The sequence below is a fragment of the Staurois parvus genome, unplaced genomic scaffold (genome assembly GCF_062004578.1).
Source record: "Staurois parvus isolate SC_StPar_1 unplaced genomic scaffold, SC_StPar_1.0 ptg000183l, whole genome shotgun sequence".
NCBI classification, from domain to species: domain Eukaryota; kingdom Metazoa; phylum Chordata; class Amphibia; order Anura; family Ranidae; genus Staurois; species Staurois parvus.
The window spans coordinates 2,520,585-2,545,063 of NW_028317979.1; the positions used below are offsets into that span (position 1 = coordinate 2,520,585).

A 24,479-nucleotide genomic window follows, 5' to 3' on the forward strand; every position below is an offset into this window, starting at 1 on the left:
CATCCACAACGATCAATGTGAATAAAGGAATCTGTTGGGTTCTCTTTCAGGTCATCACACAAACATGCGATTTGCTAAAAGCAAATGTCACCAATCAGGCCTCCGTGATTTTGAATCCACTACCCCACGTTTCAGCTTTGGAATCAATGTCATATGTTCAAAGAAACAAATAGCAACCGTTAAAAATCAAGCCAGTGTTCTTCTTTATTCCGCCTTCCAGAATCTATTATTTTCACTACATGACATAAGAGCATCCTGTGACACGAGGCCGGCTGGATATTCTCCAGACACCTCTCCCTGGAGTCAGCGCGCCATTTGTTTTCCCTCTCTCAGGACTCGGAGAAAAGCCTGACACAGTCTCTGTGGGCGCGCCGAGCTCGGCGATTTCCGTACAGTGTCGACGCGCGGCTCGCCCAGGACTCGGCAATTTCCGTACAGTCGGGCGGCGCCATTTTGTTTGTGTGAGCGGAGTAGCGGAGGTGTTGTACAAGAGAACATAAGGAGTGTGTGAGCGGCGCGGCCATGGACGGGTATGTGGCAGGGCTGTGTGTAGCGGAGGGGTGGAAAGAAAGCTGCCGAATGGCCGTAGACGGTGTTCTGGTGAGCGGAGGGCTCTCGCTGCACCTCACAAAGGCGGGAAGTGAGATTTTGGCTGTGGGGACGGTCACCTAAGCCGTGGCCTGCTCGTGTTGGAGGGGCGCGCTAGGAAAGGCTCGGGGGGGGGGGGACGGAGGCTGTGTAAAGGCCTCTATGTGAGCGGGGCCCTTGTCTGTCCCCAGAACAGAATGGTGGTGTCTGCAGTGGGGAGCCTTCCTCCCATCACTTGTTTAGACGTCATCTTTGTTCTCAGGGCTGCCTCTGCTCCCTGGGCCTCTCAGTGGACATTGTGGTGCAATTAGCAGGTGCAGCTGTCAATGGTTGCATGGCTGGGCCTTGTTCTGGGAGCGTGCTGCTTTGTTTAATTAGAGATCAGTAATCCATAGCAACCGATGAAAATGCTTCTTGTACTGCCATGACTTTAGCAGGGTCACGATTAAGGCCTCGTGCACCTTGGATGTTTTGAATGCTGCGCTTGGCGTCTGGTGAGGTTTTTTTTTTCTGCTTCTAAATGCTCCTGCATGTTAGTCTTTGTTCACGTACACATAGGCATTCCGAGGCGAACAAAAACCACACTGCCGCTGCATCCGGAAGCCGAAAATAACGCTTGATGCGTTTAAATGCATGGAAGCGTGTCTAAATTTGTGGCAAACTTGAGTGTTAATTATAAATTGTATTCATTATTATTCTGGCCAATAAAATGAAGCATTTGACAAACGTAAACACATTAAATGTGTTTACAAGCATCAAGGTGTTTTTTTTTTTTTCTCTCGCAAAACGCCGCTGCAAGGAGGTAAAGCATCTAGGAGAGATGGCCAAGCGTCCAGCATGAATGAGGACTAAATAGTCAGGACAGTTCGATGTCAATCCTAAGGGCCCTTTCACGCCAAGCTGGTCTGCTCCAGATGCACGCACGCTAACGCGGTTCTTTTATTTGAATTCCCTGCCCAGCACACCACAAGGCGCCAAATATCCTGCATGTGGTATTTTTGTCAGCACAACACACTGAGAAGCTGCATTGTGCCTGAATGAATGGCACCACGCCAGCACATCACTGTGTATTCTTTTAATTGCACCACAATGGTGGGACCCTTAGGCTAGGTTCACACCTATGCAGGTTGCAATTGACCAGTTTTTTCTATTTTTTTCTATTTATTTTATTTTTCTTGTTGCTAGGCAGATTTAAAATGCAAAACGCAGAAAAAACACAATACATGCTTTTCTGCAGTGTTTCCATTGACGTTTATGGAACAAAAAACGCAACTTTTTGCGTTCAAAAAAAGTCTCTGACCTTTTCCAAAAAAACGCACTGGGTGAAAACGCAGAGATATGAACATTTTCCATAGGAAATCATGTTAAATGGACTGTACTGCGTTTCTGCAAAATGCTGCAGAAAACGCTTAGGTGTGAACCTAGGGCCACGAAAATGTTGAATTATTAGTATACAGTATATGGCGCCAAAAAGTTTGCTCAGCGCTGTACATTATAGTGGGGGACAGTACATGAGACAATGCAGTGACAATACAATACACGAGGGGTTCGAGGGCCCTGCTCTTTGGAGCTTACAATCTAGGAGAATGCCAAGACACTTCCTGGAATTCATAGAGACTGGCGCAGACAGATTTTGTAAAAGTGTCTCACATGTTCTGAGGGTCAGTTCACACCACAAAAACACACTCTGTATGCTTTTGTACATACAGTTCACACCACACTCTGTTCTGGTGTGTTTTTGATGTGTTTTGTTCTGTTCCAGTGCAGAAAAAAATGCAGCTTGTTCTATTTTATCCTGCACCTGGAACTGACTGCACTGGTGTGAACTGGGGTCATTGGAATACTTGCAAAAAACTGTTTGTGTGTTTTTAATGCAGGAAAAAAAACGCACTGGACTGCATCTGGTGTTAATCAGCCCTAAAAGTAATGCAGCATGCGCCAAATTCACATAGCTGTCTAGAATTTGGACTTGAATTTGATGCACGCTGCGCCACTTATAGAATGTATGCAAGTTAACATGACTAAATCTGTCTATGCCAGGGTTACTTTCTATACATCAAAAGAGAGTATGTCTTAATTAGCGCCACTTTCTTATGATACGAACTGTCCATGTTTTATTTGAATTTGGCGAGGATGTTGAACCGCAAGTTGCTGTCAGAACCAATGGTGTCACCGATTCTTCTTGAATTTGGCGCACCACGTCCACAAGAGTGATTGATGCCAGGAAGGTGGTGCAGCAGCTTTAATAAAGTTGTAAAGCCTGAAGTTTATTTTCTTTTTACCTTTGTGTGTTCTATCCCTGAGGGTAAAAAACCTTCAGTATGCAGCTTTTCCCGCAGCCCCCTCAATATTCACCTAAGCCCCATCACGATCCAGCAATGTGCATGAGAACAGGTGCTGCCCTGGCTCTCTGCCTCCTCATTGACTCAGAGACAGCAGCAAGAGCCATTGACTTCCACTTCTGGCAAGCACAGCCAGTGAGGAAGGAGTTGGGGCAGGGCCAAGCTGCGCACTGTGTTTTATGGGCTCACAGAGCGGGGCCTGGGAGCAAGCATGTATGAGTGTACCTAGAGAAAGTGGCTTGCTATTGGGGGTACTGGTTAAGGGGGAGGAGCCAGGAGTGGCGAGAAGAAGAGGATTGGGGCTGCTCTGTGCAAAACACTATTTTTCACTTTGAGTTCTTCCCACCGTGTATAAAAATGAATGGTGTTTTTTTTATGCTGTCCCCTAGGGTTGCACAGATCCTTTTTTTTTTTCTACCAATGTTCGCTGATACCAATTACCAACACATTTGTGGTGCGATTTGATCCCATACAAAATGAATGGGCTCAACTGCAAAGAATCGCAAGTGCTTTGAACAGGAATGTGGTGCGATTCCTGTCCGATTCGCATGTGATTTCCCTGTGGGTGCAGTGCAATTAGAGCCAAACAAAATAAATGTCTCAGATCTCACCTCACTGACAGGGAACCCACATGTGATTCAGACAGGAATTGCACTGCATTCCTGTTTAAATCACGTGATTCTTTGCAGTGCAAGTTGAGCCCATTCATTTTGTATGGGCCCAAATCGTACCCCAAAGGTATCGGTTTTAGGTATCAGAGCATTTACACGAGTCCGAGTACTTGGCATCAGTGCAACCTTACTTTTCCTTTCTTTTCATACTTTGTTGCATCTCAGCGTTGCTGTTCTTCTGCCGGTTCTTTATTTCCACTTCTTCCTACGTGTATGCACTCCAGTTGTGGCTATCCAGCACGTTTCTTGATGGTGAAAATGGTGCACAGACACGTAGTCTCTATTATTGGGGAGGGTGACAACGCAGGAGAACAGTTGGGAGATGAGGACAGAGTGTTGTCGCCCTATATCAGGAAGTGCCTGAGCAGGGACCCTCACCAGCTTTTATTTTACTGAAATATATTTGCAAATATTAAAAATAACTTTAATATGGTAAAGCTTTTCAGATTGTAATGAGTGAGTGTACGGATACTTTAGGCACTGTCCACACATGCTTCAGTGACCTGCGGTTTACTGCACCGGAAGACTGCAACCCAGGTTACCGCAAGGACACATAGGAAACAATTGTTTTCTATGTCATGTTCACACTACAACAATGGTGTCATGCACCATGCATTACGTTAATGCTACAGGTATGTATTTTAATGCAACACAATACATATCTAATGAGTAAAAAAGCTTTAGATTTTGTTACGTACAAGCGACGATAGCAATTTAACGTGCATAAAAATGTGTGTCAACGCACATAAAAATGCATATGCATGGTAGGCAACACACCTAGTTTTTGAGCATTGTCATGCATTGTAATGCCCGTTTATGTATTCCAAAGTACAGAGGTATACCGCTCAGGCAAATAATCCAGATCAATCCATGACAGGTGCAGGCTCTGGTTCGCCACCACATACGATGCAACAGGAAGGAGGGTTAGCCGCACACCAGAGGATTGATGAGTATTGTGTATATTTATTGATCATAGGACACACAAAACACCAGGACATGAATACAGGACCTGTTAACGCGTTTCACATGATCTCGTGCTTAATCGTAACAAAGAAAACAACATAAATGCTGTCTTATATAGGTATTAGTTAATAAAGAACACCTGTCCTAATCAGCACTCTTGAATCCTGAGTATACGCCTACTAATACATTGTGATTTTCTGTGATTTTTTTTGTACTTTATCCTAAGTGGATATGCGTTGTTTATGTTTTTTGTATATATTATTTAAATTTTGATTTACAAATGTGGCTTCTTAGCCCATATCTTCTTGGGATATTTACTTGCTTTTATCTGTGTTTTGTATGTTATTTCATTTTACTTTTTATTTATAATTTTTTCATAATTTTTATTCATTTATTCTTTTCTTTTCTTTGTTTCTCTTTTTATTCCGCTTCGCTTTCATTTTTATTTTCCTCCTTTCTTGTTGTTCTTAGATCACTGTTTTTGATACAGTGGTTTTATATGTTTTGTTACAATGTATTAGTAGGCGTATCCTCAGGATTCAGGAGTGCTGATTAGGGCAGGTGTTCTTTATTAACTAATACATAGGTATTTGTTTGTATGTTATATAGATAAGACAGCACTTTTGTTGTTTTCTTTGTTATGATTAAGCAGGAGATCGTGTGAAACGCGTTAACAGGTCCTGTATTCATGTCCTGGTGTTTTGTGTGTCCTATGGATCAATAAATATACACTATATTCATCAATTCTCCAGAATGCAGCTAACCCTTCTTCCTGTTGCACGTTTCTATATTAAAAGGCTCCTAAAGTGTGTTACTCTAAAATGTATAGCATTCTTTTGTATATGTGTTCTTGTCCATATAGATGTTTGAGATGGTAGTCTGTTATCTTTTGATATCATGCTATGAAAAATACCTGGTGATCCTGCCAGTTCCCCTAATTTGCTTTTGCAGTCTAACCACACTAAGCACAGAAGCAGCTCCATATGCTGGTGGGGTCAGTTTGCGTACCAAAGTCTCCTCAGAGATACAGGATGCCTTGCCTGTGTATAACATAGTGTACCTGTATAGCCAGCCACTGCAGCCTGTAGGAGAGCAGCACACACAGATGGGCAACTTTCTTTCCTAAGGTGTGTGATGTAATGTTCTCGCTCCCTTGCCATAAGGACATGCCCATTTCTATGAGGGAATGGAAGTTGGCGACTTAGTATGTCTTGCCAAAACATGAAAATTATGTAAATGTTTTTTTTTGGGGGGAAAGTTAGTTTCCAAATGCTGTTTTCTGTCTTTCTATATGGTTTCAGAGATCTGTGTACAAATACTTTAAGGCTTCACTCACTTGGCCGTTTGGAGGCTACAAGTGTTTGCACATAGCCGCTTGAACAAATCAATGACGGGCTGACAAATACCACAGCGGTGTGCACATCTGAGCATTTACATCTGTACAGGGACGGATTAGCATCCCTGGATGTAGACATTTTTTTCAGGGCTGCTTATTCTTCCCTCTATAACTCTAAATGCTTTGATGTGTGTACAACCATGCTGACTTTCAGCCTGTCATTGATTTGTCCAGACTGCTGCTCACTCCTTTATAAACTGAATGATTGAGGACCAATAGCGATTAGTTGCTATGGTTTACAACTTTCAAGAATAAGAACTCTGAATTATTGAGTTGAAAGGGGAAATGCTACAAATAAAGACAAACATCCATTTGCTGTATAAATAAATACAATGAAAAGTGTGCACATTCAGCAGTGTGACTATTATGTTCATGCACAGATGTTGTGTACACAATAAATGTGCCCATTACTTTATTTTTTTTTGTTACCCTTTTGATGATTGCATTGTGTGTGGTTGTGTTTTTGGCGAGATGTCTAGAATTTTTCTGAGTGGTCAAAATGAATATTGATTGGGTAAGGCAGAAACTTGATAGTTCTGAGCAAATTGTATCATGTGTGGTGCGTTTATAAGATTGTTTTTGAGTTGCGATTGTAATGAGCATGCGTAGAATGGTTTTTCTTTGATAGCGTGAGTGGGTAATCAATCACCACATGCTATGTGAATGTCTAGGCCTCTTGCAAAGTATTCCTGCTTTATATGGCCTGTCATTCAGCATATTTAATCTCACTGTCTGCCATTGTTTTGTTTAGCAAGTGATTTTTTGTTTGTATTGAAATATGCTTGCATCTTCCAAGAATTATTGTATATACCCATGCATATGTATTCCGTATGCATATTCACACCATTGTGTAGTATGCCTGTTTACAAGAAAGAAGTCAGCTCTAGAATAACTAAACATCATATAAATGTATGGACTGGCTGTATTCACAGAAGATGCAACACATTTCTTCCTTAGGTCACAGCGCTGTTAAAGTGTGTTACCCCAAAATTTAAAATGTATGTGTTTGGGTTATCATGTATTTGTTTATGAATATATTCTGTTCTCTCTCTATTGCTTCCTTTGCTATGAAATACCTGGTGACCTTTCCAGCCCTCCTCCTTTTTTTGATTTTATCTGGCTATGCCAAGAATTGAAGCAGATCTACCCTAGCATAGTCACTTTGCACCCTGACTTTCGATTTGGGAACTAGGGATACTTCAATGGGAGATGAAGGGGGGCAGCCCTATGGAGATCAAACACTGGATACCGTGGTGGTTAGAACAAGGCAAGTATGCATCTGTGGAGGGGGGTGGTTAGGTTAGATTGAAGCAAAAGGGCAAAATGGGATAAGTATACTTTGTCTCAAAGGGGACCTACCCCCTCCTCCCCCCCTTCAGAATTTGCATCTGTCTGTCACTGCTTCCTTGAGGAACCCAGAAATGTAAAATTAGATAAAATAAGAAAATTACATATTAAATAATGGTGGATGATTGCGGAGTAGCATGTAACACAGGAATGTGTATTTTGGAAGGAATAAGGTCTGCTTTAAAGTACACTTATCCTTTAAAAGAGAAGTACAGCTAAAGCTCTTTTGTCTGTACTTCTCCTTTGGATCACAGGAGTGCAGTTTGCTGTGCACTCCTGTGACCTTCTTTGAGCTGACAGTGGGCTAGAGCTTGCTGCTGGCTGATGCCACTCAGCCAGTTCAGGCTGGGAAAAGATTCTAACTTCAAAGTCAGGATCCACCCTAGAGGCTGGAGCGGCACCTGGCTCAGCCCCTCAGCGAGTTGGGGGGGGGGCAGAGCACCAGTGGTGACTGACAGTCCCTACTCCCTTCTTAAAACGACTGTGAGAACTCGGCGGCCAAGTGATTGCTGACTTCTCACACTTGGAGCTGGTTAGGGACAGATGCAGCATTGGGCCAATGCTGCATCCACCTAGGTAAGTATAAATGGGGGGGGGGGGTCTACTCTTCTTTTTTTAATGTCCTGACTACATTTGCCACAACCAAAGTCATTTTCCTAGGATTACTGCTAATCTGTCCAGTCTACCCACTACTTCAGCTATAAGAGTACTAACTGCATTCAGTTATACAGTGCCTTGAAAAAGTATTTATACCCCTTAAATTTTTACACATTTGGTCATGTTACAACCAAAAATGTAAATGTATTTTATTGGGATTTTATGTGATAACGCAAAGTGGCACATAATTGTGAAGTAGAAGGAAAATGATAAATGTGTTTTAAAAATTTTATACAAATATCTGAAAAGTGTGGCGTGCATTTGTATTCAATACTTTGTAGAACCACCTTTCTCTGCAATTACAGATTCAAGTCTTTTTGGGTATGTGTCTACCAGATTTGTACATCTAGAGAGTGAATTTTTTGCCCATTCTTCTTTGCAAAATAGCTCAAGCTCCATCAGATTGGATGGAGAGTGTCTGTGAACTGCAATTTTCAAGTCCTGCCACAGATTCTCAATTGGATTTAGGTCTGGGCTTTGGGCCATTCCAACACATGAGTATGCTTTGATCCATTGTAGCTCTGGCTTTATGTTTAGGGTCGTTGTCCTACTGGAAGGTGACCCTCCTCCCCAGTCTCAAGTCTTTGGCAGACTCTTAACAGGTTTCCTTCTAATATTGCCCTGTATTTGGCTCCATCCATCTTCCCATCAATTCTGTCCAGCTTCCCTGTTGAAGAAAAGCATGCCCACAACATGATGCTGCAACCACCATGTTTCATGGTGGAGATGGTATGTTCAGGGTGATGTGCAGTGTTAGTTTTCCGCCACACATAGCGTTTTGCTTTTAGGCCACAAAGTTCAATTTTGGTCTCATGTGACCAGAGCACCTTCTTCCACATGTTTGCTATGTCCCCCACATGGCTTCTTGCTAACAGGACTTATGGCTTTCTCTCCAAAATAACTTTCTTCTTGCCACTCTTCCATAAAGGCCAGATTTGTGGAGTGCACAACTAATAGTTGTCCTGTGGACATGTTCTCCCACCTGAGCTGTGGATCTTTGCAACTCCTCCAGAGTTACCATGGACCTCTTGGCTGCTTCTCTGATTAATGCTCACCTTGCCTGTCAGTTGAGGTGCACAGCCATGTCTTGGTAGGTTTGCAGTTGTGCCATACTCTTTCCATTTTCAGATGATGTATTGAACAGTGCTCCGTGAGATGTTCAAAGCTTGGGATTTTTTTTATAACCTAACCCTGCTTTAAACTTCTCCACAAGTTGATCCCTGACTTGTCTGGTGTGTTTCTTGATCTTCATGATGCTATTTGTTCACTAATGTTCCCTAACAAACCTCTGAGGGCTTCACAGAAGATCTGTATATATAGTGAGATTAAATTACACACAGGTAGACTTTATTTACTAATTAGGTGACTTCTGAAGACAATTTTTTTCTACTAGATTTTAGAGTTACCATGGGCCTCTTGGCTGCTTCTCTTTTCCTGGCCTGTCACTTAACAATTTTGTCCCACTTTGTGTTGGTCTATCACATAAAATCCCAATAAAATACATTTACGTTTCTGGTTGTAACATGACAAAATGTGGACAATTTCAAGGGGTATGAATACTTTTTAAAGGCACTGTAATTAGGCATGCTGAAGTTTTTTTTTTTGTGATTAACATTTTTATTAAATTTTTTACATGTATATACATACATGACATTTTTAAAGAGAAATAAAGGCAAAGAAAAACTAAGGGATCATCGATGATGATAATATGGGTAGAAAGAATAATAGTATACAATGACAATAGGGCAACAGTGGAAGAATGATCAAGTCCGCACAAGTCAAGCAGGTTGACCAGAGGTGTAAACATCCCACGGGTTCCATACAGCTTCAAACGAGATTATAGAATCGACGTGTGAAGCAGTTAGATATTCCATTTTTCTGATATCTGCAATAATCTTAATGTCAACATTGAGGCGGGTGTAGGGGAGAGCCAGCTCATTGGAATGCTTCTCCTGGCCGCCGTCAAAATATGCACGGAGAGTCTCCTCAACGGTCTAGAGAGACCTGGAAAGGGCAGGCCCAATACAAAATAAAGAGGCTCAAAAGGGAGAGAGGTATGTAAAACCAGTTGTAGCAAGGCCAAAACCTCTTCCCAAAAGGAAGTGATAAGCCTACAATCCCACAAAATGTGAAAAAGGGAGCCGGTTTCCCTCCTGCAGCGCCAGCAGGCAGGAGAAGCACTCGGGTTACGAGAATGGAGCACATCAGGGGTTCGATACCACAATATTATGATTTTGTAAGCATTTTCTTTATAAACTACACACATAGAGGATCTGGATGCGTACTCCCACATTTTCTTCCACTGCAACAGGTCAATGTCACAGCGGAGAAACTGGGACCACTTACGCATATAGCGATGGGTATCAATAGTTAAGAAAGGAACATCCAGCAGGAGCTTATATGTATTGGAGACTGTGCCCTTTTGATGTGGGCCCTGAATACACAGGCGCTCAAAGGGTGTAGGCTTTTCCAGAGTCAATGAGGGTGACAGGGTGGAGAAAAAATGGCGTATCTGCAAATAAACATAGAAGTGCTGGGGAGGTATTTGGGTATTTTTTTGGATGTCGGAAAATGATTTAAATTTCCGAGTTACGGGATGGACCAGATGACGCAGTTGAAAAAGATCGGCTGAGGCCCATGGGAGCATTCAGTGTAAGGACAAACTATCCGGAAGGGAGGGATTAAAGAGAACATTAGTCAGAGGGGAGCAGTCGGAGGACAAAGCAAATTTAGCCCTGCATCTCCTCCAGATAGACAAGGAGAATTGCATGGGTTCAAGTAAAAGGTGTCGGTGAGAAGCGATGGCCGCTGCTGACATATCCCAGAGCAGAGAGCATAAATGAGTCAGAGTAAGTTGTAAGGTTTCAATCTCAGCCCATTTGTTAGGGGGGCGTCTGGTGGACCGGGAGATTAAAAAACGAAGGTGGGTGGCATAGTAATAGGGCCGAAAGATCAGAAGGTGATATCTGCGGCAAAGAGAATGCCTTAAGGAAGGCATCGAATGACGTTTTATTAAGAGGAGGATGGAGATCTGGGGTTAAACAGTTGTAGAGAGTCTTATAATATGATCCGAAAAGTGAGGCCATTACATGAGGGTCATATGTAGGTGTACCATCTGATTGAAGAAGATGGTCTGGCAGCGAGGGAGAGGATTGCGTTTTAAGCCTGTTGACTAGCATGCGGTGGGGCTTATTGGAAAGTTTATAAAATTTCTGTTTGACCCAAAGAAGTGATTGCACAGATCTATGTGAGTCAAGAGCTTTGATTTGGTCGCGTAGAGAAGTAACCCTACGAAGACGTGTTATGGACGGTTTGATTAGCAGTTGATGCTCAAATTTGGCGGATGAGAGAAGCCTTGGCACTGGCTGAGGATTTTTTAAAACGGGAGCCTATAGAGATACATAGTCCCCAAAAAACGGCCTTGTGGGCCTCCCAAAGAGTCGAGGAAGAAGTCACCGAGCCAACATTGTGTTGGAAGTACATATCCAATCCCCGGGAGAGTTTTTCACAGAGATAGGCAGTAGTGAGAAAGGTCTCGTTGAGACGCCAATGACAGGCTTTCGGCAAAGAATCCGAGAAGAAAAGATTCAGAGACAAAGAAGCGTGATCAGACCATGTAATGGAATTGATTTCGGATGAAACCAAAAGAGGGAGTAAGGGGGCAGAAACGAAAAAGTGGTCCAAGCGGGAGAAACTCTGATGAGGGGTGGAGTAGAACGTATACTGTTTATGAAGGGGATGTGTGATCCACCAAGCATCAAAGAGACGATGTTCACTTATCAATTTGCGAAAAGATTTTGAAGAGGAACACTGCCGCTTCGAGGGGGCGATTTTCAAATAGCACCTTCCTATCCTTGTGGGGGGACATGATTAAATTAAAATCTTCTCCAATGATCATATGTGGTGTGGTAAAGGCATTCAGTTTAGCAAGGGTTTGGCAGAGGGGCCTGCTGAAGTTTAGTGTCTTTTTTCATGCGTTAAGTGTTGACAAGCATCAGTGTTTACTTGCATTTTGCTAGGGTAGTGGCTTGTCACCAATTCAGTGAAAGCATGCTATGTAATGGATATGTGAATAGCACTGCAATAATGACTATTACATATGGCTCATGATTTGTGTCTGTCAATATAAAAGCTACTCAAACATTGTTTTTGTACATGAGGTATATATAGTGTATATGATGGCCAGGTGCTCACCCACAAAGAAATCCATACAAATCCAAAACTGGTATAAAGGCACTCATGGATCTTGCAGCGGAGAGAAGTCGAAGCAGCAGCGGCTCATATTAAATTGAGAAAGATGAATTGAGCTCCATGATAACATTGACAATAAAACACTGTTGCTTTGATTTTTCTCTGCTGCAAGGCCTGTGAGTGCCTCTGTACCTGTTTTGGATGTGCACAGTGTGTATATGTGATAAAATATGTATATGTTTGGGTTTTTCACCAGCTATGAATTTTATACATTAACCGCATGGGACAGATCTAGACACAGCACAGCCAGCTTTAACCCCATCGATGCCAGATCCACTTTTGCACAAGTATAACATTCACATTTTAGGCCTGTATATTAGTTAAAACCCCTGAACATATATTTTCTGAAAGCAAAGACCCTGGAAAATAAAATTTGGATAGTTGAATTTGTTTTATGTCACAAAAATGCAAGGGTTTATCAAACCCAGATTATAAGTTAAAAATGTACTAAGGCTCCATGCACACTATTTTTTTTTTTTTTTTTTTGTAGTGTTTTAGAAGCATTTAGAAGAGTTAGCATTTTTATAGCACATGTTGAAAAAAAAAATAAGCTAGAAAAAAGTTGTTAGGAGTTTTTTAGTAGCTTTTCGGAGAGCGTTTTTTTTTTTCTCCAGAAACCTGTATATAAACAGATTTTTTTTTTTTTGCTCCTAGACGCTGAAGCTCAGAAATGCTAATAGCCTAACATAGTGTGCATGGACACATAGGATACCAGTATTTAGCTTCTAGAAGCAGAGAAAAAAAAAATGCTAATAGCTTCTAGGAGCTTAAAAAATGCTAATGTGCATGGAGTCTAAAGGTAACTCTAGTGCACAGAAACGCAATATAATGTACAATTATTTTAGGAAGACTTAAACTATGAGGTTGTATTGAGTAAATAAATACCAAACATGTCAAACCGCGTGTTGTTGCGTTGCAGTGATTCGGCAGATTTACAGCTGACTGAATCACTTCCACAAGAAAGCCGACAGTCAAGTGAATAAGTATGCACACATCCCTGGCTGCTACAGCACAGGGCAATGTGTGCAAGAGCCATCACTGATGTAATCCTTAGTGGTAATAAAAGGGTTAAAGTGTTACTAAACCTAGGACCGTGCATTCACTATATCCTCCACGGTGCACAGAACTTGGAAATGCAGTTATTTTAGTAAATATAAACTGCTAAATACCTTTTCTCCTCAGCAGCATATAGCAGTCTTGTGACTTACTGTACTATCAGTAGATGGATGGGGACTATGGAAGAAGGGGAGAATCCGAGAGACAGGATCAAACCGCCTTTTTATACAATGTGGAGGATTAACCCCTTAGGTTGTGCAGAGGGCGTAACAAGCATGGATACTGTATATCCAATCTGATTTTACTGTTGTGGATTTAGTAACACTAAAAATAAGTGCACTTTCATACTGTACAAAGTTTACTTTTTCTTTTTGCTCCTCTCCGCTGACACAAAGCTCACATCACTCTGGAAATGATTCTGATTCTGCAGCCCCAGGGTGTTGTTTACATTCCGCACTGCAAGTTATTTCGCCCTGGGTGTGGCTGTGCTGTCAAAGTCTATGATGCACGTCTCCTGGTTGGGAGATGGGGAAAAGAACCCCATAATAGAAGTCTGATGTTCGGCATGCATTTCATTGCATGCCTTGGGATTGGAGTGTGGGCAGGTACAGGGAGTGGGAATGGAGGCAGAGTAGAAGCAACCTCCGTCCAGCTAATTAACCACTGGATCTGATTTTGATTGTGTTTGACCTGATGCTTTGAAGAGCAGAGGAGAGATCTGGGGTCTAATAGACACCAAATCCCTCCATAAAAAGGACCTGTTACTGCTCCAGCTATCACAAGGGATGTTGTTCATCCCTTGTGATAGCCTTATACTGTAAATGATAATAAAAAAAAATAAGAGACCGTGTAAAAATAATATAATAATATTTTAATAAAATAAAAATTTTAGGCGCTCTCATGCTCGTGCGCAAACGTGAATATACATAGGTTGTGCACGCATATGTAAACGTTCGTCGGACATGTGAGGTATTGCCGCAAGTGTTATTGTGAGAGCAATAATTCTAGCACAAGACCTCCAGTGTAACTAAACTGGTAACCTTTAAAGGCTTGTTAAGCTTCTACTATGAAAATTTTTAGGTACCATATTTTGACACTGTTCCACGAGCAGAATTTTAAAGCATAACTATTGGGTGTCTATTTACTTGGTGTAACATATTTTATGTTCTCAAACAATATTGTTTTTGTGCATAAAAATTACTTAAAGCTTATTTATTTTTTTAAATTGTGTTTGAAAAACCGCTGCACAAATACCCTGTGACATAATAAATTATAACTCCCACCATTTTATTCTATTGGATCTTTGCTTAAAAAATATATATAATGTTTGGGGGTCCTAAGTAATTTTCTAGCAAAAGTTCTAATTTTTACATGTAAGAGAGGAATGTCAGAATTGGTTTGGGGCTCAAACGGATAATTTAGAGGCAAATTGTGCTTGGAGAGGGAGAGATTGCTGGTGACTGGGAGATGATTGGTCATTGACTATTCATCTACAGCCATATGGTCATACCCCTGGTCACCATAGTTTTCTTTCATTCACCCTGGCAGTCAGGAACTGCCCATCCCTTGCATATTTGTACACTTTTTTTAAATTTATTCATGGGCCCCTTATTAGCCTCTGCCCACATTAACTACTTCAATACTGCACACTTTCACCCACTTCCTGCCCAGGTCAATTTTCAGTTTTTAGCTCTGATTTTAGCTCAGTTTCAGTTTTTAGCTCAGATTTTGAATGCCAATCACTCAGTCATGGAACACTGTATACAAATTACATTTTTAGCATTTTTTGAGACAGAGCTTTCTTTTGGTGCTATTTAATTACTACTGGGTTTTTATTTTTTTTAATTTTTTGCTATATAAACAAAAAAAATGAAATTTTGAAAAAATAAACATGTCTTTCTTTCTGTTTTAAAAATTTTGCAAATGAATAATCTTTCATAAACTTAGGTCAAAACCAGGCCATTTACAGACACATGACTGTGTTTGCCAAATGATACCTACAGTGGGTAAAGAATCACCCCCTCTTTAAAATAATCACATTTTGTTGCTTTGCAGCCTGAAATGAAGACCGTTTTTGTTTTATCCAGCTATATTTACTCAGTGCAACTTATAACATCCAAATGAAAGATACAACACCAACATGTGCCTGTGTTGGTTTCCTCTGGGTACTCCTCCCACACTCCAATGACATGCTGGTAGGTTAATTGGCTCCTGTCTAAATTGTCCCTAGTATGTGTATGTATGAATGTAAGTTAGGGACTTTACATTGTACACCCCTTGAGGGTTAGGGAATGATGTGAATATACAAAATATATGTAAAGCACTGTGTAAATTGACGGCGCTATATAATTACCTGTAATAGTAAGGCAGAAAAAAAAATGGAATCTGAGTTGAAAGACCAATCACCCCCTTGTGTCAGTATTTTGTTGAACCAACTACTTCAGCCCCAAGCCATTTCTGGCACTTTTTGTTTACATTTTAAAATCCGTATTCTTTGCTAGGAAATGTCTTGGAACCCCCAAACAGTATATATAATTTTTTTTTTTTTACAGCAGAGGCCCTAGAGAATAAATTGGTGGGGTTTTTTTTTTTTTATGTCACAGTATTTGTGCAGCAGTTTTTCAAATACAGTTCTTTGGGGGGGGGGGGGGGGGGGGAAATAAACTCATAACTAAATTTTTTGTAAAATATAAAAGAATGTTATGCCACGTAAATAGATACAAGCATGTCATGCTTTAAAATTACTCGCCTTCGTACAACGGCGACAAATGGCGTAAAGTTTACCATTCATAGGCGACGTTTAAAAGCCTTTACAGGTTACCACTTTAGATTTACAGAGGAGATCTAGTGCTAGAGTTACTGCCCATGATCTGACGATTGCGACGATACTTCACATGTGTGGGATGAACGCTGTGTGTGTATTAACGACAAGTGCGTTCACCTTTCCACGTGAGCATCATGGGGGGGGGGGGGGGGGGGAGTGGGTTGACAGGGGCACTAATAATTTTTTTATTTTTTTTTAAAGTGGTTGTAAACCTCAGATCTATTATTTCTTAAACACATGCACCATTTCTTATTTTGTTCAATAACAGTCCAAAGTGCCATATTTTTACCTCTGTATTTTCACCTCTAAACCTGTGATAGCTCTTTTGAAAATCTTCGATCTGTGGGCGTTTCTACACACCTGAGCTGGGGAAGTGGAGTCTTGACATCACTGGCCCCACCTCCCATCTGTACACTCACTAGTGCCAGCTTAGCAGCGCGCACGGTGCTAGAAGTGTACGTGCATGTCACATCCTGCTGGGAGATGGTGTGTACAGCTGGGAGGTGGGGTCAGTGATGTCAGGACTCCACCTCCTAAGGATTGGAGATTTTCAGAGAGCTATGACAGTCTTAGAGATGAAAATACAGCGCTTTGGATTTTTATTAAACTATGTGTTTCAGAAATTATACATATGAGGTTAACAACCACTTGAAACGTAACAGACCTCCAGTCAGGCTGAGGCAGCAGGAGACATGCTCCCTTAACTTTTTTATTTTTGCATGTGTCAGAATTTTTTCTGTAGTAGAAAAGCGGGGAGGATTACAGATGAAAGGCTGCTTGTTTCCCTTCCAGATTGTGCACAATGAATTGTGCTGCTTTACTGAGTTAGCTAAAATGTTCAGTTTAATTTTTGTAATCTGGGTGAACAACCACTTTACTTCCGGTTTACAATTAGGATTAGCTGATCAAAGCCAATTCTGGTTGGGGGAGATCCCGAGAGAGTGGTGGGAGGGGATGTCACCTCTCACTGCTTGTACTAGCAATCAAGCAGCTAGTAGCCACTCTGATTGCTTGTACAAAAGAGCCGACCGTGGGCTCTAAAAGCAGTACTGTGGTGATGCCTGTGCATCACTCTGGTGCAACCACCGAAATTCCTATGGGTAAGTCGCTGGTCCAGAAGTGGTTAATTACAGCCTATAGTCTGTTGGGATATATCTCTATTATCTTTGCAATCTAGACTTTTCAATATTTGGTCGCTCTTCTTTGCAGAACTGCTTAAGTTCAGTTAAATTTGATGACTGTTTTTGTGGACTGCAGTCTTCAAGTCATTCCAGAGATTGGTAATTTTTGCTTTGTGCTTTGGGTTATTGTCATGTGGGAAGGTAAACCTACTTTCCATTGATCTTTCTGGAAGAGGACAGCAGATTCTTATCAAGAATGTGATGGTATTTTTCCCCATCCATTTTTGCTTCTATCCTGACAAGTGCTCCAGTCTTTGTTGCAGAGAAACAGCCCCAATAACAGGGTATTACAACCACCATGTTTTACTGTAGGAATGGTGTTATTTGGATGGTGAGCTGTATTAGATTTCTGCCAGACATATTGTTTGGTGTTGAGGCCTTTTTCCATGTGCCCTCAGAATCTTCAAGGAGTGTTTTGGCAAAGCTCAGTCGTGACTGAATGTGGCCTTTCTTGAGGAGTGGCTTTTTTTCTCCCATACAACCCTCCCATACAAGCCACATTTGTGAAGAATTTCAGATATTGTCACATGCACACAGTGACCACTCTGTCATAAATTCCTGCAACTGCAGATCCTCCTGGATTTTTCATCCACTCTGGAGTGACGTCCTGATCCAGGGAAGATCTGTGTTGTACCAAATACCTTCCACTTCTTAATAATAGACTTCACTGTGCTTCTGAGCATTGATAAAGCCCTTGAAATGTTTTTGTATCAATTTCCTGACTTTTGCCTTTCCACAACTTTATCCTGGAGATCTTTTGACTTGTGTCTTGCCAACCCTAATTGATCGTTTGCTTCAGTTGCACTACCAGGGACTGAAATGCTCCAAGAAAGCTCTGTTCATGCTGAGCTAATCAAAATGACCATGGCAGATCACAGTTGAAAGTCAAGTGGCTTTGTGTGTCATTGAGAAGGTGATTAGCCATTTTTAGGAGGGGGTGATTCTTTTTCTAACTAAGTGATTGTTTTTGAATTTTTCTTTTTCCATGTCTGTGTTATATCTTTTATTTGGATGTTATAAGTTGCACTGAGTAAATACAGCTGGATAAAACAAAAACTGTGTCTGTCTTCAGTTAAGGCTCCAAAGCAACAAAATGTGGGGGAGATGATTCTTTTCTATATCCTCTGTATTATTTTTATACATCACTAAACTAGCCTTTCTAAGAGCCCATTCATTTTCAGTGGGTTGCTAACGCACCCCAGCTTGTGCAAAATTGGACATGACCCTTTTTTGGTAACCCAACACTTTACAACTACAGTGCATTGCATAGCCATTGAAAAATTAATTTCATCACACTAACCAGCAATGGTACACTATATTGCCAAAAGTATTGGGACACCCCCTCCAACTCATTGGATTCAGGGGTCCAATCACCTCCATAGTCACATATGTATAAAATCAAGCACCTAGGCATGCCGACTGCTTCTACAAACATTTTTGAAAGAATGGGTTGTTCTCATAAGCTCAGTGAATTCAAGCGTAGTACCAGGACAGGTTGCCACCTGTGAGATAAGTCCATCCGTGAAGTTTCTTTGCTACTAAATATTCCACGGTCAACTGTTAGTAGTATTATAACAAAGTGGAAGCAACTGGGAACAACAGCAACTCAGCCACGAAGTGGTAGACCACGTAAAATGACAGCGTGCGGTCAGCACATGCTGAAGCGCACAGTGCGCAGAAGTGGCCAACTGTCTGCAGAGTCAAGAGCCAAAGACTTCCAAACTTCATGTTGCCTTCAGATTAGCACAACAGTTAGCTTCATGGAATGGGTTTCCATGGCTGAGCAGCTGCATCCAAGCCTTACATCGCCAAGTGCAATGCAAAGCTTTGGATGCAGTGGTGTAAAGCATGCCACCACTGGACTCTAGAGCAGTGGAGATGTGTTCACTGGAGTGAGGAATCCCACTTCTCTGGCAATCCGATGGACGTGTCTGGGTTTGGCAGTTGCCAGGAGAACAGTGCTTGCCTGACTACATTGTGCCAATTGTAAAGTTTGGTGGAGGGAGGATTATGGTGCGGGGTTGGTTATCAGGGGTTGGGCCTGGCCCCTTAGTTCCAGTAATGGGAACTCTTAAGGCTTGGGCATACCAATACATTTTGGACAATTTCCTGCTCCCAATTTTGTATAGCTGCAAAGGGTGGGCCAACTCAATATTGAACTCTACGGAATAAGACTGCTTCTAAAGGCAGGCCTCCCAATACTTTTGGCAATATAGTGTATGTTTTACTGCAACACACACTTGTGATTCAGCCTAAATTCAAAAAACTGCAGGGGTGTGGAAATTAAAAAAAAAACAAAAAAAAAACTACTTGTCCAAGGGGCTAAATTGGGGTCGCAGCCACCTGAATGCTTCCACCTGATAAGTAAACCCTGCTGTTTGCCTGTAGCAGGGCTAGATGTTAGAAAAAACTACCTGCCCGGTGCCTGGAACTGTATGTTCTGGCCATCAGGTGATATAAATTGTGCATCCCTGCTGTGTCATTAGTATGTTGTCTATACTTTTTGCCCCAAATTTCTGGCAATGCACATTGCAAGGTTTTTCTGTCTTGAATGGCTTTGGTATTGTCCAGCTGGGTTGACCTTGCTCATTTAACTTGTAGTGATTATTCTTGCCATGTACAGCACACTTTTAAGATCTGACCTGTTCTTTTCTTCATGTTTTAAGCACATGACTGATGCAGGGCATTGGGAAAAGTCCTGCTTGCTTTGCCTTTGATGTAGATTCCAGCAGAATGAGCATTGTATAATGTGCAGAATTAACAGCATAGTGCACCCTAAACATGCCTAATGTATGCTAGGTCTTGCCATGTAAAGGTTTAGTTATTGATTATAACTGATAAGACCTCTGTCTATGTCTGCTTTGACACAGTTGAGTCATAGTTCTAATCTCTACAGCTTTAGTGATTTCATCCACACGATTAGCAACACTGACTGTCTTTAAGGTAAAACGTATTTTTAATGCCATTCCTTTTGTCTGGCACGAAGTGTGGCTTGGCTTGTTTTTGTCTTTATCGCATTGCAGTAAATAGGAACAAATAGAAGGAATAGAAAGCTTTGATTTGGAGACTCTTTGGGTGGAAGTTGTGACCATATGGAATCGGTCCTTTGTGTCTTGGCATTGATCCAGTGAGAACAGTCAGCACATTACATGGCTCTGTCTCATGGTGGAAGGGAGGAGGGATACCCTGCTCATTGTGACCGCTGCATCCGCCTTCATAAATACAGCATGATGGAGTTAATTAAGCCTTCTGGTGAAGAGACAGACAAAACAATGGGCTGAATGAGATTAGGCCTCACAAAAGTCCTCTATTAAAATATAAAAGTTTTTCATATTCCCAGAAGGGTGACTTCACCTTGACTGTCAGTAAAGCAAATATATTGCTACTTTCAAAATTGATTCTGGTTGAGTACTTGAAAACACTGTGATTAACACAAAGTATGAATAGTCATAAACTAAACTTATTGCATCAGTCCAAGGTACGTATTTGAACTGTCTAGATTAAAAGCAGTCCCTTGTTTTTACCTGTCTTACCTGTGCTGTTTTTGAATATTCCTAAATCTTAACATTGTTTCAGGTACAGATTTTACAATGCTACAAATAGTCACAATCAAAGTGATTCTAAAGGCAAAATGTTTATTTTTTTTAAAATAACAAACATGTCATACTTACCTTCAGAGCTTGCTATGCCCTCCTGCCCCCAAAAGCACATCCATATTGCCCCCTTTTAATGAGGGGCTGCCTTACTGGCCAGTAGGAATATTTGTAAGGAAGGCAGGGGCATGCAGGTTCCAACGCTACCAGGAAGTGCCAGAGCTTTGCCCTACCTGAATGGGGTAATCAAAAGCTGCAGGTAGAGTTGGCTGCTAGCAGCTTTGTTTTTTTTTACTGATTTTATTATGTGACAGTCACATTTTTTATATAAACAAGTTGCCTACCCATTGCTTGCTAGATAAATATAAAAATACATCTCAATAACCAGCCCAAACACTTAACCACTTCCCGCCTGGCCAATAGTAAAATGACGGCTCGGCGGGACTCTCAGCGATCTGGGGGGGCGTCGCATGATGTCCTTCCCGGATCGCGGCTTGTGCATGCCTGCAGGGCCGTGCTGTGGCAAGATCTGTCACTGGCTGTATACCTTGGACACAGCCGATGACTGATCTGTGTACCGGCCCCCTTGCCTTTACCATTTGAGCTGCTGTGACCAATCACAACAGGTCACATGACAGTTGTAAACAATGGATGCCTTCCTTCAACAAAAACCTGAATGAATCGATTTCATTCAGTTTAAATGCTTGAAATTTTTTACTATAAGCAATCAAATTGTCTAAAAAATAAAATACTGATCACTTCCCCAAAGTAGTACAGTGTTACTTAGGTCATAGTGTAATATGAAAAGAAAATCCTAAAGAGAAAAATTTAATAAAAATAACATTTTAAAAATTGGTACTGTCACCAGTCAGTGTCCCTGATCATCGCCACACCAGTTATATGATGCTGTACTGCAGTGGTGACAGTATTAAAAAAAAAAAAAAAGCGAGAAAAAATTGTGAAAATGTTTCAATTTTTTTTCCCCAAAAAATTATGACAAAAAAAATACAACTTCAAAAAACTTGCCATGCCTCTTATGAAATACCTTAGACATGTCTACTTTGCAGAAAGGAGTCATTTGGAGGATATCTGTTCTGACATTTTTGGGCCTCAAATTAGATTGGGTGTCAGTACTTATATATACCATAGTTTGTGAACTCTATAACTTAAATTAATAAATGTAGCCTCATACCTTTTTTAACCACCTTCCGCCCACCATATAGTACAATGACGGGCGCAAGGTGGTTCTCTCGTTCCGGGAGGACGTCATATGACGTCCTTCCATTCTCACCGCTCATGGACGGCGATCGCCGGTACGCTGTGTCCCTTGGACACAGCGGATCACGGAAAGAGCTGAAGATGTCGGCTCGGTCATGTGATAAACTGTGTCCAATCACAGCTGATCACATGTAAACACGGAAATGCCGGTTATCGGCATTTCTCTCCTCTCGAGCTGTCACGCTGACAGCTCGAGAGGAGAGCAGAGCCGGTAATCGGCTTTCCGCAGAGGGGATATGTACACTGATGATCAGTGTGGCCCCAGAAGTGCCAGCAGTCAGTGCTCATCAGTGCCACATATCCGTGCCCATCTGAGCTGCCTTTCAATGCCACCTATCAGTGTCATGTATCAGTGCTGCCTTTCAGTGCCCATCAGTGATGCCTGTCAATGCCCATCAGTGCAACCTACCAGTGCCACCTATCAGTGCCCATCACTGCAGCCTCATTAGCGCACATCAGTGAAGGAGAAAAATCACTTATTTACAAAATTGTATAACAAAAACTAAACAAAGTTGTTTTTTTTTTTTTCAAAATTTTCAGTGGTTTTTGGTTTAAGAAAAAATAAAAATCCCGGAGGTGATTTAATACCACCAAAAGAAAGCTCTATCTGTCTCAAAAAAATTATAAAAATGTAATGCAAGTTGTGTGACAGCGCTGAAGGCAGGAAATTGGCCTGGGCAGGAAGGGGGGTATAAGTACCCTGTAGGCTAGTGGTTAAAGTGTCACTAAACCCACATCATAACAAACTCTTAATAAATGCTGTTCATACTGACTATGGGATTCATTTTTTGTATTCTGCAAAAATCCTGGTTCATCTTGCTATCTCCCCCTTTTGATCATGTCCCCTATTACAGTTGGGGATTTTGCAGAGCAGTGTTGGCAGCTGGTGCACATGCTCCGTTTTCAGTAGTTTCTATGCTGAGCATTTCCTCTTTAGCAGCTTATGTGACTATAGAGTCACACATGTGGGTGTATACCTCCTCTTCCATGGCCACTAACCAGCTGAACGCAATGGCGGTGGGATATTACATCTTGGATTTTAAAACAGCTTATTGATATTAATTATTTTTACACTGTATCCCAAAGGCTGTGTTTTTTTTTTTTTTCTTAATTTTGAACATGTGACCAGCCTTAGAGGACTAGGAGCTCCTCCTGCTTATGTTTCCCTGCAGACAGGCTGGGAAAGAGCTGGGTCATGTGACGGCTGTATATCAATTAGGAAAAAGGTACTTAGATATTTTTTTTAATATAAATAATTACAGATCCATCATCCATATACAGAAAGAGAAAGGATAATGTAAACTAGAAAAGCTACAATTTCTGGGGAAATTGTGTGTTCTTGCCTCCACCAGTAGTCTACAACTGGAGTGGGCGGAGTAACTGGGTGGAGTGGCTTGAGTAACTATTGTGTGGTTGGAGTGGCTGGAGTAACTGTGAAAAGGTCAATGGGCGGCGTGGGTTGCAAACAAATGGTCATATTGTAAAAACTATCAGGACTATGGCTTAGCCATGGACATTGTTAGTGGCAGCTGGGATAGCTGAACATTTTGATATACGATTTGTGTAGGTGGGCTTGAAAATCAGGGAGTGATGGTAGTTTAGAAATCATGTCCTGATTTTTCAGCTCACACTCTAGCTTTGGTCAGCTCTAGTTTTGAACATTCCGCCATTCATTCCTATGGGACCAATTTCACCACAAAAACGCCGATATTTCGTGAACCATTTGGCAAAACGTTCCACAAAGTAATAGTACACCAATCGGGAACAATCCACACGTTTCGGTATATTACTGTCTATGTAGTGTAAAAACTGTGGGAGGAGTTAGGGTGGTAAATTTGGCTATAATAAGAATATATATGTGAGATAACAATAAGTGGTCTTGCCATGCAAGAACACTTAATTAAACCGTGTGTGTTTAGTATCGCTTTAAGTCACTATTGCTTCTTGTACCCAGTTTTGTGCAGTCTTTATAGCATTACCAGCATATGAATGTTTCCTTTTTTTGATTTTTTTTTTTTTTTTTGCCTTAAGGGTGTCTCCCTGGTAACACCCTAACATGTGAACCTGGTGCCTTGCATGTTTGACACATGCGCAGTAAGGGCTGCTACCATTCTGAGATTTGGGGCTGTGTCCGACCACCCTGTGTGCAGTGGGGGCTGCTGGCTAGCGCGTGCGCAGAGGTGGCTCCTGTCTTTCTGAGATTTGGTGTTGTGCCCTGCCAGTGCTTTGGCATCTAATCACAGTACTGCACATACGTTGCTGGGCACAGTTTTGGCAAATCTTGTTGCGCTTATGTCGGTCATGTGTTGTCAGATCTCAGACCAGAGCTGCT

The 24,479-nt window shown here is 41.5% G+C and overlaps 1 protein-coding gene across 1 annotated transcript in view; it reads left to right on the forward strand.

Moving 5' to 3' along the window:
• Nucleotides 1-394: 394 nt before the first annotated feature.
• The window catches only part of PTBP2 (polypyrimidine tract binding protein 2), a 114,195-nt gene continuing 90,110 nt past the window's right edge, over nucleotides 395-24,479 (forward strand). Inside the window, exon 1 of the mRNA XM_089677279.1 lies at nucleotides 395-530. Within this exon, the coding sequence (XP_089533405.1) occupies nucleotides 523-530 (8 nt within the window). The 5' untranslated portion in view covers nucleotides 395-522. The remainder of the gene's footprint in view (nucleotides 531-24,479) is intronic.